The sequence below is a fragment of the Haliotis rubra genome, unplaced genomic scaffold (assembly GCF_003918875.1).
Source record: "Haliotis rubra isolate DU_JTF1 unplaced genomic scaffold, ASM391887v1 Scf514, whole genome shotgun sequence".
In the NCBI taxonomy this organism is placed as follows: Eukaryota; Metazoa; Mollusca; class Gastropoda; order Lepetellida; family Haliotidae; genus Haliotis; species Haliotis rubra.
In genome coordinates this window covers 645,132-664,215 of record NW_025767207.1, presented here as the reverse complement: position 1 = coordinate 664,215, position 19,084 = coordinate 645,132, and the positions used below count along the sequence as shown (strand labels likewise).

Below are 19,084 nucleotides of genomic sequence, written 5' to 3'. Positions count from 1 at the left end.
TTGATCAAGGTTACAACATTCAAGGCCTCAGTTTAGCTTTCAAGAATTATTATGGTAGACATGTGGAGGAAATGTCCGAATTTGATGCATCAGTGACAAAGATGATGTCCGATGCAAATTGTTATTTTGATTTGTACCGTACGTTCCCGAATTATTTCAGGTGAACAATTGACTAGACTAAGCATATGTTTATGACGGTGCCACCGGTGGGGTAAACCCATGTTTATGATGGGGCCACCGATGGGGTAGGATACGCTCACTTTTTCGCGAACACCTGGTATCAAAACTATTCTGAACCATAAAAGAAATGTCGCACCGATAGCGGTTTCTTAAAGCACACACTTTAATTCACTCTAATTAACAATCCAAACGGAGAATTGAGTTCAAACTTGAGAATTATGGTTAACACATTTTCGGGAATCACATTTAGAGTTTCACACAAACAAAATCACCAAAAATGGTACCATTAAGATACCCCAAATTCACTATTGTGTATGGCCTCCATGGGCATCGATGAAAACGTTGAATCGTCTGTACATGGAATGAATTAGCCGGTTGATGAAGGCCATAGGCACTTGGGTCCATACTCTGCGAAATGCTTGATCGAGTCCAGCCACAGTTGTCGGCCTTGGATGGAGGTCATTCCGTCTTCTTTTAATCTCGTCCCAAAGGTGTTCTATTGGACTTAAATCCGGACTGAGTACAGGCTATTGTAGGGTTTGGATGCCGTGTTGTCATAGGCAGTGCTCTGGCAGTGTGGGCTCGAGCGTTGTCTTGCTGGAATATGTGATTTCTGTAACGTTCAAAATGTGGTACAACGTGGGGTCCTATGACTTGGCCAATATAGAGAGCAGCTGTCACGTCATTTCCTCATCCTGGACCAACATTCTGGAACACCACGATGTCAACTAACTGGTTCAGACCGATTACACACCACACCATGATGCTTGGACCACTGCACGAATCTCTTTCAACAATACGCTCATTGGAAAACAGTTCCCCACGCATTCACCATAATCTCACTCTGCCATCGACTGTCGAAACACAATATCGGCTCTCAGGAGATAAAAGCACAGTTCTCCATTGTCGATAACGCCAATTTCGATGCTGACTTGCCCATTGCAGTCGGTTTTGGCGATGATGAGCGGTGAGGACAGGACTACGATAAGGTCTGTGACAGCAGAGGTTTTGTTCCACGCAAACGTCAACGCACTGTATCGGCTCTGATGGGTCTGTTGTGAGTCCAAATGGTCTGGCTACTGTTTCCGCTGCTCTGGGGTAGCGATCCTGCAGATGGTTACGCACAATCGGTCGGTCTTGAAGTTGTGATGTTACTGAAGGTCGCCCACTACGTGGACGGTCTTGGATGCTGTTAGTGACCTGATACCACTCCTGCAGTAGGTAGATTGTCCTAACATAAACATTAAAGTGATTGGCTATCCTCCGTGCAGTCTGGACAACATGCACTCGTCCCAAGGCTTGGTTCCTCTGATCTCTTGTAAGTCGTGGCATGGTGAATGTGTCAAAAGACAAAATGATTTCAGGCGAGTTTGGGACTCGCACTCATTGTCAGGTTGTCACGATGTGCACGTGCATTTTCATTTTCACGTATGTCATACGGAACCTTTTACCACGTCTGCCTTTTTCGGTGCGTTTGGTCAATATGCTTTTTCATCAGAAACCACATTGATGTTGGTAAAAACCGTCAATTTGGATTGAAAAACATGTTAACACAACGGTACAATCATAGTGAAAACACCACCTTGTAAGAACAAAATTTTGCATTTGGTTTTAAAAGGTGACGTTTCGTTTGTGGTTCGGTTTATTTTATAGGGATTCATAGACATATGCTCTGTCATCGCATCGCAAGGTGCCAATCACTGGATTGTCTGGTTCAGATTTGTTTACAAATCACATCATACAGCTGTAATACTGCTGACACAAACATATGCTCGTGATATAGTCACAATTGCACAATCCAATCTGCTTTTAGCAGAGATTTCTTATGAATGTGGAAAAGAGTTTTGTCGATTCTATTGTCGTGGTTTAAACAAACCGATCCAAGTAATTTATTCAGAAAGTTTCATGCTTAACATGTTGAGGCCACTTGCCGTATTCGCGTTAACACGGTAAAAAAAATGTATTTAGATGCATGTCCGGATGGAACAAGCACATGGCGTTCTGCTTCCTTGATCTGGGCGTTTATTAGGGGGTGCGGTGGGGTAGCTTAGGGGTTAAAGCCTTCGCATGTCACGCCGAAGACCCGGGTTCGATTCCCCGCATGCATTCAATGTGTGAAGCCCATTTCTGGTGCCCCCAGCCGTGATGTGGCTGGAATATTGCTAAAAGCGGCGTTAAAACAAACCTCACTCACTCGTTTATTTGGAGGATATGTTTTGAACCACTGACGCCAGACGCCAGACAAGATGCCAAGAGTCCATTCCAAGGACTGATGGAAGTTCTACATACACAAAGTTTCCGCCTTTGACTTTGAACTCTCTTGTAGTCTTCCATTGACTTGAGAAACTTTAGGATTCCACCAGGACATGGCTGTTTGAGTATTCATTAACGGCCAGTGGCGTTACTGATGAGGTGAATAAAGATCGTTTTCTATAACTATTTATTACCTTGCGTCCGAAAATAACGCCCGCGGATTCTCATGACTGAACCTTTGTCACCACAACACATTCGTTGACAAGCCGTCAGTTGAAGATGTACGGCCTCGTTGTCCTGTTGTGTGCAGTCCTCTACACCAGCGTTAAAAGACTCAACAACATATATGTACACAGTGAGTACTGTAAATGTTCCAGGTCAAGTGTGAGTGAGTGAGGGAGCGAGGGAGCGAGCGAGCGAGCGTTACCTGCAGTATCTCAGCCTTATAGTGAAAGCTTTGGAACAGTTTTGCTGAGAGCGAGTGTTACCTGCAGTATCTCAGCCTTATAGTGAAAGCTTTGGAACAGTTTTGCTGATTGGTAATTCACACAGGACAGTAACACATTAGCATGATGCCAGTGACTATAGTCGATTCTAAAAACAACCCTTTTCAGTTCTCAAACGTTGTAATCCACACAGTGCATCTACATTCAATTTAATACATTGAAATGCAAGCCATAGACAACCAGCAACCAAGGCTTGATCACCTCGTTTGAATTTCACAGGGACTTACGGTACTTCTGTTTCCTGAATCAAATTGATGTTGTTGGCTTTGGCAGATTTAATGTAAGCAATATAGTCTTTTGAAGGTGATAAGGTTCATTCCTTCTTAAAGATACAATGCTTCGCAGCAACAATGGCCAACCATGCCACATGGCTTTGAGCCTCCAACAGGAAGCACCAAAGATGCCAAGAGGGCATACATCAGCAGAAACCATTACCAGTAATGTTCTTCCTGACTGGCCCATGAGCCACCTCCATCTGGGCATATAGAACTCTAGGAAAAGGATTACATATATATTTCAAAATTTACTCATGTTAAATAAACCGTACCAAGACAAAAAATGAAAAGAAACTCAGAAATAATATATGCGCAGTAAAATTTATGCGCAGAGTTTGGCATGGCCAGCCAATTGATACGACCCGTCTCATCGTCCAGCCCGTCAAGGCGAACTTAGGGACAAAGTGTGTAGGGCAAAGGCAGACTGCTCCTGGAACCATCAGCCACCTAACTCCATCTTCCACCGACACAGGTTGCCCAGTTTACTCACCTTACCAGAAGCAGTGAGGTGCTGAGGACAGATTCTACCCCGGTCCTCATGGGGACGTCCATGATGATGTCGAAGGCGGGTCTCAGTTGACCTGTTGGCGACTTCGTCGAGATACCTAATGGCCAATGAAACATGACTCGAATTGCATGGAATATCCTATGCGTTTAGAACGTTATGGTAGACCCAGTTGACCAACTCCATACCAGTCAAATAGCATGGTTGTGTCAAAGATTACTTACTCACGTACACTCACACATACTCTCACTCACTCACGCACACATTCATACACTCATTCACACATACACTCACTCCTCAAACACTCAAACATACACTCACACACATACACTCACTCACTCAAACACTCATACACTCACTCACTCATTCACACACACATACATACACTCACTCTTACACTCTCACTCACTCACGCACATAGACTCACTCACACACACATATACTCCCTCACTCACTCATACCCTCACTCACGCACACACACACACATACACTCACTCACACACACAATCACTCACACACACATACACTCACTCACTCACGCACACACACATACACTCACACACATATACACTCACTCTCACACTCACTCACGCACACACATACTCTCACTCACTCACACACATAAACTCACTCACGCAAACATACATACACTCACTCACATATATACTCACTCATTCAAGCACACATATGCTCAGTATCACTCACTCACGCACACACGTACACTCACTCACTCACACACAAACACAAACACATACATACACTCACACATATACACTCACTCTCACTCACTCACGCACACACATACACTCACTCACACACATACGCTCACTCACACATACACTCACTCACGCTCACACATACCTACATTCACACAGAGACACACTAAAATCGCGACTTGAAAGTCCTCAGATGTGCTCAGCTTAACGCGAGGGTTAATGTCATGTGGCACTGGACTAGATTGTCTAACAATGTTCAAAGGGGAACACAAAGGTAATGTCATGTGGCAGTGGACTTGATTGTGTAACACTGTTCAATGGGAACACAAGTTAATGTCATGTGACACTAGTCTTGATTGTGTAACAATGTTCAAGGGGAACACAAGGTAATGTCATGTGACACTGGACTTGATTGTGTAACAATGTTCAAAGGGAACACAAGGTAATGTCATGTGACACTGGACTTGATTTTTCAACAGTGTTCAAGGGGAACACAGGGTAATGTCATGTGGCACTGGACTTGATTGTGTAACAATGTTCAAAGGGAACACAAGGTAATGTCATGTGACACTGGACTTGATTTTGTAACAGTGTTCAAGGGGACCACAGGGTAATGTCATGTGGCACTGGACTTGATTGTGTAGCAGTGTTCAAAGGGAACACAAGGTAATGTCATGTGGCACTGGACTTGATTGTGTAACAGTGTTCAAGGGGAACACAAGGTAATGTCATACGGCACTGGGCTTGATTGTGTAACAACGTTCAAGGGGAACACAAGGTGATGTCATGTGGCACTGGACTTGATTGTGTAACAATGTTCAAAGGGAACACAAGTTAATGTCATGTGGCACTGGACTTGATTGTGTTGCAGTGTTCAAGGGGAACACAGGGTAATGTCATATGACACTGGACTTGATTGTGTTGCAGTGTTCAAGGGGGACACATGGTATTGTCATGTGGCACTGGACTTGATTGTGTCATGATGTTCAAAGGGAACACAAGGTAATATCATGTGGCACTGGACTTGATTGTGTAACAATGTTCAAGGGAAACACAAGGTAATGTCATGTGGCACTGGACTTGATTACGTAACAATGTTAAAAAACACAAGGTAATGTCAGGTGGCATTGGACTTGATTGCGTAACGATGTTCAAAGGGAACACAAGGTAATGTGATGTTCAGTAAGGCGTAGCGGTGAGCTATATTTAGACTTGTACTAGATTTAGACAAAAAGATCTGGAGAATGCTACAAGGAGCCGACTCCAGAACCATGTATTAGAACGTATTGTTCTTGTGTGTATATGAGGGGAGTTAGCTATTTCCTCTCACTTGACATCTCAAATTTACCAGAAGACCGGCATTGTATGAGCTGATCATTTTACCCTCCATGGCCATTTGTGCAAGTTGGTTAACTGTTGGTGAGCGGTGAATAATACCATCACTGGTTATTGTTATAATCACTGCACTTGTATGACATTACCTATCAGCGTTGTGAAACCTTAGAACTGATTTGTGAACTTAGTTTCTACTTGGGAATCAACCCGCAGGAATAACGTGGGCAGAATTGGTGTAGCGGGATATATCTTCAAAGATATAATGCATGCAGTATGTATCTACGTGGAGGGTGATGTCATTCAACTTGGACAACTTTATTTTGACAGTAACGTAGCTAGTTACTTAACATTACCTATCTCACCATACTTTAAATCTCTTTTAGCCAAATTTAGATACAGTAACTTTGGATTAACTATCAAAACTAGAAGATATACTGGTATACCAACTGAAGGAAGAGTTTGCATATTGTGCAGAAGTAATAATGTAATATCTATTGAAGATGAAATTCACACTGTATTTGTCTGAAAATTGTATGATCAACCAGGAAATATGTTTACTCCCCAGGAGTATAGGTAAGGGGTGTCTTGCATCAGGTCTGCTTATGGCGTTATTTATGGCTAATTAAGCTTCCAGTTGCCCCTTAGAAACGGCGGTTGTTGAGGGACATCAAACTGTGTCCCGGGACGAAGAGAATTTTTAAAATTTCAAATCAACACTTAAATGTACTTACTATTTTATATGTAATACTGAGAGGTAGTACCGTGTCATGGGGTACGATGAGCAATTCCACTCGCACGAGTTCCCTGCCAGGTCCGTATTTCAGATAATACTAATAGGGCTATATTCTTTGATATCCACCTGGTCGATGTGGTACGTTTTGATTGACCACATAGGGTCGGTGGCGAGTTATTGACTTCCTCCCTCGAGTTCGCCGGGCAGGTATAAACACCTTATAAGAATCTCACTTTCGCTATATGTTTGTTTCTTTTTGTTTCTTGTTGGGCCAATGTGTCCTAGACTACATAGAGCTGGGCTTTGGTTTGTCGACAGATCTATAATAGCACTGTCCATCCAATGTCCATGTACGGGAATGTCTACATCGTCTTTTGGCACTCCATTTTCGTCCAGCGCTCTTTAGATACAGAATAGTTCGCTCGGTCCCACAATACATCTGTTTTGCAAACCTGTGGATGGCATAGATCCCTTCTGGAAAGTCAACACATTTCTGTATCACGCTTTTGGTGGTGACACCTGGGCGATTGATTTTGTAGTCTTTTGTAGTTCTAGATATCCTTCATATTCCGACATGTTCTCTATTTCCTCGTCCAGATACTGTTTTCCCATAGGAGACGTGACTACGTTTATTTTCTTCCAACGAATCTCTTTGTCAGTTTTGTCGATGAACGATCATTCAATCTCGATTTGCAGGGTGTGTTTGTACACATAGTCTCGAGAGAAATCCTTTTCTACCAACCAATAGGTTTGTCGCTTGAAGCAGTCTGTCTTTGTCCTCTCGAAGTAGGAGTCGTGTTGTCGTAGTACTCGTTCTGGCCCCAAAGAGTGCTCGTTTCGCCTGTTGGTGATTGGAGGACGATGCGTGTGGAACGGTTGGTGGTTCAGAAGCCGAGAATGCCATAGTGGCTGGCTATTGCCCCTACTTTGTTTGTATCCGTATTGCGGAGAGCATTTTCCACAAGCAGTTGGGATTATCTTCGTTTTTGGATGTATGCTGTGGCTTCTGCGAAACTCTCTTGTAGAGCTTCGATCTCTTTTTTGCATAGTTCTGCTCATTCTTCCCAGATCTGTATTTCTTTTTGTAGTGCCTTTACGGCTCTTCGCCGCCAATTTTCTACCTACTGGGACTCTAGTAGCTCCAACAATTTCCTTCCTCAAGTTTGTGTAGACAGAGTAGAAATTTTGTGATTGGCGGCTATGTTCGGCATTTCTTGGAAAGGTTGGTCGGATCCTTCTCTGCCCAGCTTTGGCATTTCTTCTGTTTCCATTGACATTCAATGTGTGGAGTTGCCGGTAGTAAATGCCTGGATCCATGCCAGTTGGATGTAGAGCTGTTATCTTCTTGCTCGCAGCTAGCACCGTCTTGGTGTCCTCGCCTTTGACATAGCACTGGAGTGGGCCTAGTTCTACTGTATCTATTTCTACGATATGATGTCCACGCGGAATAGTGGAACCCCCGTATTATCCTATGACCCAATCAATGTTTTTTTCCCAGTATTCTGTGTCAGTTGGACGAATGTGTACTCCAGACACACGACCCATTTTCAGCTAGGACAAAACAGTGGTCTGCTAGACGAAGCCACTACATTGCTGGTGGTTGTACGAAGAATAGACCGTCGCCTGCCGGCAAAACCTGCTCCAATACATCTTGCAAAACGTTATTTGCTCTGTTGGTGGACGTGTCTGTGTCTTGGCAGGCATATAGGGAAGCTTCTATGCGAGTACAACCTCGTGGTTGTACGTCTGGGTTGAGAAAGGTTTTGCGGAGATGCTCGTTTGGACAATCTACGTAGTCAGCAAAATGGCCGCCAATCGGTTCTCGGACTTCTACAGCTTTGAAGTTGCAAATGACTTTGTTGTACAGCTTGGTGTGCATCTTTTTGCCGGACTTTGTTGTCTCTACCCACGTGCAAACATGGTTGCCAACAGAGTGGGTGTTGTCCAGGATGGTGGGTTTTCCACTTTCGATAGCTTCCATGAGATCACCTGGTTCGACAAATCCATGTTGGCTACAGAGGAATTGCATGAGCTGTTTGCGGTCTAGGATGTCGGAATAGTCTCGGGTGTAGTCGATGCTGTAGTCAATCCCTAGTCCGTTGCCTTGTCATTTTGTTTCTAGATTGGACAATTTCTCATGGAGTCGGTTGATCGTGATTTCGGAGACGTCCACTTTGGCCACAAAGACTGCAAAAGGGCTTTCATCATCTTTTGGGCTTACCATGCTTGTAGTGATTTCTGCTGGGTTTTGCTTTCGATCTTTTGGATCGTGCTGGCAATAGCTCCTGCACTCGTCTTTTGCACCGTGTGGAAAAGGGTCGTATACAGGTTGGTTGCTTCGGTATACTCTTTGTAGGTGGTGCATAGTATCCAGTGGAGTAGTCCTACAATTGTTTTTACGTGGCTGTGCTCTCCCATAGAACAATGGACTCTTCCCTTGTGCTGCACGATGTCTTTATGAGATAGATAGCCAAACACATAGAGGCCGTCGACAAAGGCTGGAAGACCGGAGAGAGGTTGCAGGTTGGTTTCACCGAGATTTCCAGCGATAGTCTACCGTCGGGATGTCGGACACCAGGTTGTTGTCGTGCATGTTTTCCAGTAGTAGGTGGTGTGCGATCAATTTGCTGCAGCGAATACCCATTTCTTGGAAGGTTGCTGTGATTTGCTTTGCCAAAGTTGTTGTCAGAGTGTACTGTAGCAACTCCATATGTCTAATTGGAAGTTCGAGCAACCTTGGTTGCTTTTTTTCCGTATACATGTCTTGGTGTCGGGTCGAAAATGGGGTTTGTGGTTGCTGAAAAAAGTGTTGCCCAAGCGAAAATGAGAGTCTTATAAACTGCCATTTATAAGCGGCCGCTGGAAGCTTAATAAGCCATAAATAACACCATAAGCGGACCTGATGCAGAACACCCCTTACCTATACTACTTCCCCTGTTGTCAAATGTTTTGATAACCAACAAAATTTTGTTAATAATGTTAACAACAGAAACATAAATATGAAGGTATCATTCTGTAACGTCTTGAAATGTGCGAGCAAAATCAGGAAGTCCTATAGTCTTTGATTACATATTTTATGTGCGCTTTACTTATTCAATGACAAATGATTGTATATACTATGGGCCAGTGACCTTTTATATTGAATAAAACTGTCTGTTTTAAAGTAGCTAGCTTTATTCTCCCATTTCTGACCTGACAATATTTTGACAAGTAAAATATGTATGTATGTTGTCGAGTGTGTGTGTGTGTGTGTGTGTGTGTGTGTGTGTCCGTGTGTGTATGTGTGTCAGTCTGTGGGTGTCTGTGTTTTTCTTTGTCTGTGTCTCTGTGTGTGAGTGAGCCTGTGTCTGTGCCTGTGTCTGTGAATATCTGTCTCTGTTTTTGCCTGTGTCTGTGGGTGTCTGATTCTGGTTTTGCCTCTGTCTGTGGGTGTCTGCCTCTGTCCCTGTGTCTCTGTGTGTCTGCTTCTGTGCCTGTGTCTGTTGGTGTCTGCCTCTGTGCCTGTGTCTGTGCGTGTATGCCTCTGTGCCTGTGTCTCTGTGTGTCTGCTTCTGTGCTGTCTCTCTGTGCCTGTGTCTGTCTGCCTGCCTGTGCCTGTGTCTGTGTGTGTCTGCCTCTCTGCCTGTGTCTGTGTGTGTCTGCCTCTGCCTCTGTGCCTGTGTCTGTGGGTGTCTGCCTCTGTCTGTGCCTGTGTCTGTGGATGTCTACCTCTGTGCCTGTGTCTGTGGGTGTCTGCCCTGTTTTGCCTGTGTTGTGCCCTGTGTCTGTGGATGTCTGTCTCTGTGCTGCAGGTGTGTCTGTCCTGTGTGTAAGTGTCTGCCTCTGTTTTTGCCTGTGTCTGTGGTTGTCTGTGTCTGCCTCTGTGCCCGTGTCTGTGCGTGTCTACCTCTGACTGTGTCTGCAGGTGTCTACCCCTGTCTGTGCCTGTGTCTGTAAGTGTCTGCCTCTGATTTTGCCTGTGTCTGAGTGTCTGCCTCTGTGCCTGTGTATGTGTCTGCCTCTGTGCCTGTGTCTGTGCGTGTCTGCGTCTGTGCCTGTGTCTGTGGGTGTCTGCCTCTCTGCGTCTGTCGGTGTGTGTCTCCTCTGCTTTTGCCTGTGTCTGTGGGTGCCAGCCTCTGAGCCTGTGTCTGAGTGTCTGCCTGTGTGTGTGCCTGTGTCTGGGTGTCTGCCTGTGTGCCTGTGTCTGTGGGTGTCTGCCTGTGTGCCTGTGTCTGTGGGTGTCTGCCTGTGTGCCTGTGTCTGTGGGTGTCTGCCTGTGTGCCTGTGTCTGAGTGTGCCTGTGTCTGTGGTGTCTGCCTCTGTGCCTGTGTTTGTGGGTGTCTGCCTCTGTGTCTGCCTGTGTGCCTGTGTCTGAGTGTGCCTGTGTCTGTGGGCGTCTGCCTCTTTGCCTGTGCCTGTGGGTGTGTGCTGCCTGTGTCTGTGGGCGTCTGCATCTTGCCTGTGCCTGTGGGTGCCTCTGTGTGTCTGTGTCTGTGCGTCTGTCTCTCATGTCTCTCTTCATACTTCCCTTGCAGGTGAAAGTATTTCAAGAGGGAAAGATGCAAAACAGAGCAGTACCCATTCCACCTATTTCGCCAGCAAGGCTCTAGATAAAGCACATGCATACTATGGATCATTAACAAATCGAGACAACCCGTCCTGGTGGGAGGTGGACCTCAGAGGCTACTTCAACATCAGCAACATCACCGTCACTGCAACCTCCTACAGGGGATTCGTGTAAAGTTTCCTTTGTTTTGTTTCATCAGGGTTGGTGGCACACCAAACACCGCACCAACTCTATGTAGATGTCCTTGCAATTCAACACAGTTCAGCAACTGTATTGTGTACCGTGACTGATATAAATATGCATTTAAAACTTATTCAACACAATGCTTGAATTACATTATTTTAAGAAATCATATTTTTCCTGGCTACTTATAAGAAACGTACATTTTATATATGATACGTACTCTGAGTATATGTTTGCAGATAACCACATGAAAAATGCCTACGTGGAGGTGATGGACAAGGATGTCAGCCTCTGCTCTGACGTCCAGGTGGTGTGGTGTGGAGCAGTGTCCAGCACTGTTGCCGCTGGGGAAGACTTCACCTTCACCTGCAATGCCACCTTCCCTGTCCGCTTTGTCCGTGTCACAAGGCGATCCAGAAGTCGCACACACCTCTGGATCGGACATGTTGACGTGCAAGGGGAAGGGACTACGAAGCCATATCGTGAGTAAACCATTGAGTCCAAGATTTATAACATAACCTCTTACATATATACACATGAGTACATACCAGGCACCGCCCACCTCTCTACATCTAATTGATCTTCAGCAATCCATGCTTGTCGTAAGAAGCTACTAACGGGATCGGGGGTCAGGCTCACTGACTTGGTTGACACATTTCATCGTATCCCAATTGCGAAGGTCGATGCTCATGATGCTGATCACTGGATTGTCTGGTCCAGACTCGATTATTTACAGACCGACGCCATATAGCTAGAATATTGCTGAGTGAAGCGTTAAATAACAAACAATATAAAGTGATTGGTCAGGCTCTGTGACGTTGCAGATGGTGTGTCACGTGACTCGATGATGATGACTGGTATAACGTCAAGATAGCGTTGATGATATCCCGTTCACACATTAACTAGAATTACTTTTCTCTAGGCTCATACTACAAACCGTCGAAGAACGTGAAGGTGTCGGAGCCGTTCCTGACCACGTCGGCCATGACAGCCGGCGACTGCGGCATCGTTTGTCACCAGCATCATTCATGCATCGACTTCAGCTACAGTGCAACAGCGCCGACTAATGAGAACTGTCTGCTAACCTACAAAGCCTTGTATTCGCATCTGGTCAACGACACTTCTTGGACAACCTACACCATTACCTGCTTGTAAACATTCAATCCATAGCTAGGCGATCGCAAGCTGGATATATCCTGCCCCAATGGCGGCTTCCGTCACAAAACACACGCAAAGGAAAGTCAATTGCTTAATGTAAGAGCACGTGAACATATGCCTGTAAATTTGGAAATGTTCTCCACATGTATGCCTTAAAACTTCATGACATCTTTACTTAGGCCTTGAATGTTGGAAACCTTCATCAAACAACGTTTGAACTAAAGTCCGTAAGACGTATTTGAAATCTTCGCAGAATAAGCATGATCAATTGTACCTGCCTAGTATCCGGTACATGTACTCATGTTCGAAGAAATGTGTAGGATGATTAGATTCTCGTTGAATGACATCCCATGTATACCACAGGTCATTATTAACAATACAATGTAGGGATATCGACCCTTCCATCATTAAAGCACTATTGATGAAGTGAGTGAGTGAGTTAATATTTAACGTCACATCGGCAGTATCGTGACGAGCCATATCGTGACGAGAACAATCCATACATTAAATCAACATAAATGTAAACCATATAAACATGTCATCGAAGGACAGAAAAATACAAGAATATTACAGATTTGGTACAAGACGACTATGTTGTAATATAATCTATTACTACATCAAACAATACAATATAAAAACAGGCTACCGATCGCCAGCAACTGAAAGTAGATCGCCACACCAGGGACCATGGGGACTTATAGTACCTTTGCTGCCTGCATGGTTCCCAGCTGGATTTACGCCATCCTCTCAGGTGTTGGCGATATTTTGGAAAGTTAGCCAATCATTAAAAAACAAATATTACACTATCAAAACGATGGTATAGATAAACATACTTTGAATTAAATGAGTATTGGTGACGTATTTAATGAAATCGAGTTTACTGAAATTACCAAGGTCCTGAATCAATAGCTTTTTCAAAACACATAACTTGTCTGCAGAGTGGTATTGTTAAACATGAGGCATCATCTTCTTAACCATTTTGTGGAATCAATTAAATAAATGATTTATATATAGTAAAGTTATGTGACTATAACCTTGCATCACATCACAGGCAACATGGGCTATCCGGGGTAATAATAATCAGATTCTGTTTATAGCGTCCAGTGAGCAGCTAGTCAGATGGATACTAGGCGCTATATAAATGAATTATCATTATCACTATTATTAAATAACAGCTGTAGTGTCATACACTGTAAAACTTTACCGTTAATTTTTACGGTAAAAGTTTGGCAGCCATGCTGCCGGTAAAAACTCAGTAGCTTTACGGGATACCGTAATAAATTCATACCGTAAAATATACGGTAAAACTCTGGCAGCCATGCTGCCGGTACAAAACCAGTAGCTTTACGGGATACCGTAATAATTCATACCGTAAAATATACGGTAATAGTTTGGCAGCCGTGCTGCCGGTACAAAACCAGTAGCTTTACGGTGTACCGAATGTATTCATACCGTAAAATATACGGTGAAATTGTGGCAGCCGGTAGAATTCCTGTGCATGTATAGCCAAATAAAGTAATAACCATTTACTGAGGTTACCTGCACATAACAGCTGAAAGGCAACAGCATTGGAATGTTAGCTACAACATGGGAACTATATCTATAATTGTCTTGCTTTTAATGCTGCGAACATATGCTATTCAAATAAAAAAGAATACAACTGTGTTAGATGAATCTTTGAACCAGATGATTCAGATTTTATTGTTTTCAGTGTGAAGCTGGTCTTTTCTTACATCATCAGAGTTAGTATAACGATGTTAACCTAAGTTGGCATAGTATATGCTGTATACAGCTATACCCCTCGTACTTTGTTTAAGCTGGGGAAAGAGGCGACAAAATGATGTGCATTAACAGCAAACAAAAAAAGAAACATTTCTCTATGTCCTGATGACAATATAGGTCTCTAACAATATAACTAATCCACGTGGACTGATATAAACAGTGATCTGTCTGAAAACATTACATGAAACAGAAAACACTAAACGCAAACAGACTACCATTTCCATATGCTAGACTCACCCTGAACACAAAGCAAAATGAGAAACAGGTCAATGTCCTGTGCTCAAATTACGGTAATACAATTTCCCTCTAATGGAGGGTATTCGTCAAAGGAGTATTAGAAAACCTTAAGGTTTGAAAATGTCCAACATAAAGAACTCAATAACACGAACATATTCCGTGAAGGAGAAAACTTGAAATATATATGCCAATTAATCTTCTGAAACATTTTACAAAATTACACAAAATCACACGGCCCAGACTCTAGCATTACTTTAATGGTGTAATAAAAGACGGCCATCTTTCTTCAAATTGTTCCTTTCATTAAACGATCCTTCAAACTGCTCAGATATTTCTAATCTCAAAAAAGGTACCAATTCACAGTGAATTTTAACAGAATAGATGAACTTTAAAACATTAAAATCACAACATTCAGAAGTGAAATTCTTCCGTGAAAATATAAATAATCGTACCGTACTCACTGTTAGTCCTCCCGTTTAATGCAATTAATTTTGAACATTTAAGCATTTCTAAAAGCTAAATGTCAACTAAAACTGAATCTATTCAATTTGATCTGTTTCATAAATGCTACGTCATGAAATAAGGATTGTGTTTATACATATCCAACATTGCAAGACCGCTCATATCCTTGATGTACACTGACATCATATGAACCACTTCTAAAGAAAATATATCAATTATCTGTCTTACCGTCAACAGACAGCAGAATGCCAGGGACAGCTTACAATCATCTTCTTAACATCGACAAAGAGGACAGCTAAGTGTCAAGAAAAACTGAATCTATTCAAGGTGATATGTTATATAAATGCTATGTCATGAAATAAGCCTAAGTATTCTGTTTAAACATATCCAACATTGCAAGACCGCTCATATCTTTGATGTACACTGACATCATATGAACCACTTCTAAAGTAAATACATCAATTATCTGTCTTACCGTCAACAGACAACCGAATGCCAGGGACAGCTTACAATCATCTTCTTAACATCGACAAAGAGGACAGCTAAGTGTCAAGAAAAACTGAATCTATTCAAGGTGATATGTTATATAAATGCTATGTCATGAAATAAGCCTAAGTATTCTGTTTAAACATATCCAACATTGCAAGACCGCTCATATCTTTGATGTACACTGACATCATATGAACCACTTCTAAAGTAAATACATCAATTATCTGTCTTACCGTCAACAGACAACCGAATGCCAGGGACAGCTTACAATCATCATATAAACTAACTGGAAGAGCACCAAGTGCAAACATGACACAGAAGTGTTCATTGTCCTGTTATAGACTCCAGTCCACCATGCTATCACACTATGAGTCTGATTCCAGCCACTCAAAATCCGCAAGAGCGTTGATTAATCTGAGTACCTTGGGGTTAATCTTAACCTTCTTCTTTTTTCCTTTGTTCCCTTTAGATCCTCTATCAGGGTTGATGCCAATGAAACATCTGAATCATATTAAAAACATAATTAAACAATCACTTGAGGATGTGATTCAAGTAAGGTATTTATTTATGTTAAACACACCGTGCCTGTGTTGAGTGCATTGTATACTCATTCTTCACGGACTGCTTTATATGCTTTAAAATGTACCACATATGACTAAAATGGCACACGATTATTCCCTTTACTGGGCTCTAATTCATATAATTTCATGGATTTTAAAGAAGAAAAGATGTATCTTTCAATTCTGTCATAAGAAGCAAAACAAGCAATCTGCTTGTATTTTGTCATCCCACCTCTGACTATTCTACTGAATGTAAATACCTCTGAATAAACTCCATGGTTGCTGAAACCGCCGGGGATACTCAGATTGAACACGTAGAATGATGCAAAGAATGCAGAGAAGGCATCCATGAAGCTTGGGATTCTTCCCATGGATGAAATGACCATTCTGTCACACATTAACATGTACGACTTGCCAGCAAGGACTGAATCACCTGGAACAAAAAGTATAAGAGATCACTTTATAAGAGCATTATCTGACTGGCTACTTAGACATCGTTCTGAAATTTTTCTCTGTGGATCTAAATTAAATGCATCCGGGGCATGGATAGTATCCTTTAAATTATCCACAGTGCAACTTTTAATGTTAGTATTTTAACAGACTACGAAAGTATGCATAGGAAACTGTCCTTGTGGGTACATCTAGAAATACTGCCACCAACAAAGCTCAATATTACATTTGAAATAACTGAATAAAATATTTACCAAAAACTAGCAGCAGTAGTGATTCCATTCCTGTGGTCGCCTCTACTTCTCCAACACTTGTTGTTTCCTGTTCCAACAGTTTGTAAAAATAAAATGAATAAACAGGAAAACACTCCATGAGCATAATGTCTTGAGGAGACGTTTTGATTTCATACTGATACTGAAAACTGTAGAAAAACAATAGAATTGAATAGAGGTCCATCTAAGTTTAAAATTGGTCTTAAGAGCAATGATAATAATTCACCACCTGCATTTTACTATTAAAATATATCTTACATCAACGACAAAGAAGACATCTTTCTCATTTTCCCCAAAATGGTTCAGAACACAGAGAATCACTGCGGCCAACCAAGCCTTGATGTTATCCTTCTCACTCTGCCTTCTGGCTTCATCATAGATCATCTGATACTTGGAACTTGATTTGTTTTTAAAGAATCGATTGATTCTTACTGCTTTGTCCTTGTAGGCGGTTCCCAAGGCATTCCTTATGTCGATTTCCAAAAGTTCCTGAGCATGATCTAAAATGCCCTTGACGTCAAAAAGATATGGCCAGTCTCTCTTCAGTTCCTCCATGGAGGTCCCACTGTTAATCTCCTTGCGCTGCAGGGCATAGCTAGCTTTCATTAGATGCATTACCTTTTCATTATCAGTTTCAGAGGCGTCAAACATGGCTTTCAAACTCTGTTTTTGAGTTTCCATAGATTCTGCATCCCCTGTGAACAGTGGCATCCAGTTGATGCAGCCATATGAGTCTCTTCGTTCAGCTGTTGCTGCTGCAGGAGTGCCACCAATATCTTGATTATCTGAACTGTCACTAGAGCCTGAATCACAAGCAAGTGGTCTCTTCTTGCGAGAAAGACACATGCTACTTGCATTAACTGATCTGTTAAGATTTTCATTTCTGGATACAAGCTTGTTGAGAATGCTGTCATATCCAGAACCAATAATGGAACCATCCAGGTTATCCATTAGACTATCAGGATATCTCGCACTCATCCTTTGGGCAATGATGGACATTTGGGGTCTAGTTGCATGATGGGTTTTCTTTCTGACTGCATCAACAAACAACCTGACAAGATCCTGTTTCGCACTTGGATTAAGTCTTTTCCCCCTCTCTAAATCATTTACTACAGCATCACTCACATTTTTCCATGGGAGGTCTATTTTGACAGGCCAGTTTGGATCAGTGTTTATTTTATTGATCAATATAGGACTCGGATTCCTGGGTGAAAATGACATGGATGAATTCATACTGGATGAAGGTGAAGGGACTCCACTTGATGGTTGGGCTGAAATTAATATACTATTTTTATAGGGACAGTTTAGGTGTATTACAGTGAGATTCTGAAACTGCAACCATTTAGCCCACAAGGCTTAACAGTAATAGTTATGATTTTGGTTGGAGAAAGCAATATTATACGTAAGCTCAACATACATGTGGAACACATTTAGCTATTCATATACCATCTATCACAGATAAGGGATAGAACTGTAATTTTATTGTTGCAACAGCCATGTCTTGCATGGTATCTACTTATTTGTGGAAGGTTAATAATTCCAATTCCAATACTTGAGTACTCAGACTGCTTCAGCAATTTTAAAGAAGCTACAGGAAGCTACAGGAAGCTGAAAGATGATGAATTAATTTGTGGATTAGCTGTCAAATACATATATACCAGTACTCACACATTGTTTGGCTTAGGAGCTTCCTTGCATGAACAGGTTTGACTTTCCCCACCAGATCATCTTGTGTCACCCACTGCAGGTCATGAACTTGTGTGACTCCTAAGGTATTCAGTACCTGAACAATATTGTTCAAAGTGTCCTCGTCCAGGTTACCAATAACATCATGGACATATCTCTGAAGATGTTGTTCACCCTCAGACATATCACTGGCCATTTTCTGAGTTAACAGTCACTGTAGCAATGAATGCTTTAGGGAAATGTAGAAAGTCCCTGATTCAAAATAGACTTCCACTGGATAGCAATCTGCAAACTGGGAAAGAGTAAGACACTGCGAACTATACCCCTGATCAAGTGAACTTTCATATGCATAAAGATCCATATAATTGATATAGGTGCATACAATGTCATGTACCAAAAAATAGACTGTAATTCCTTCAACAAATATGTCTTGAATGCTTCCAATTAACATTTCAAAAGAATTTGGTTTGCTGATCACCAGTGTGTTTCCAAGTTTGTATGTAATGCCTCTTATGCAAACCTTAGTAGACCTCATAGAGTTTGAACACGTTAAGCCACGCCTTGACAAAACAGCTTGGATGTTTCTAGAATACATTTCTGGGTGGAAGGGTAAGAGTATTTCCACTTCAAGTTCATTTGGAAACAAACTACCTGAATTGTATAAAGTCTGCAAAAGCTGGTGTTTTTGAGCAAGTGTTTTTGCAAGACTTTTATAATTGAGAAGCTTTCTTGCACATTTTTTGAAGTAGGCATGTT

The 19,084-nt window shown here is 42.2% G+C and overlaps 1 protein-coding gene across 1 annotated transcript; it reads left to right on the top strand.

Annotated features, from left to right (window-relative positions):
* Positions 1 to 11,477: 11,477 nt before the first annotated feature.
* On the top strand, positions 11,478 to 12,387 carry LOC124292346. The gene is made up of 2 exons (XM_046729441.1): positions 11,478 to 11,714; positions 12,155 to 12,387. The coding sequence occupies exons 1-2, from the start codon at positions 11,480 to 11,482 to the stop codon at positions 12,385 to 12,387; spliced, it is 468 nt and encodes a 155-aa protein (XP_046585397.1). The 5' UTR covers positions 11,478 to 11,479.
* The last annotated feature ends 6,697 nt before the right edge of the window (positions 12,388 to 19,084 follow it).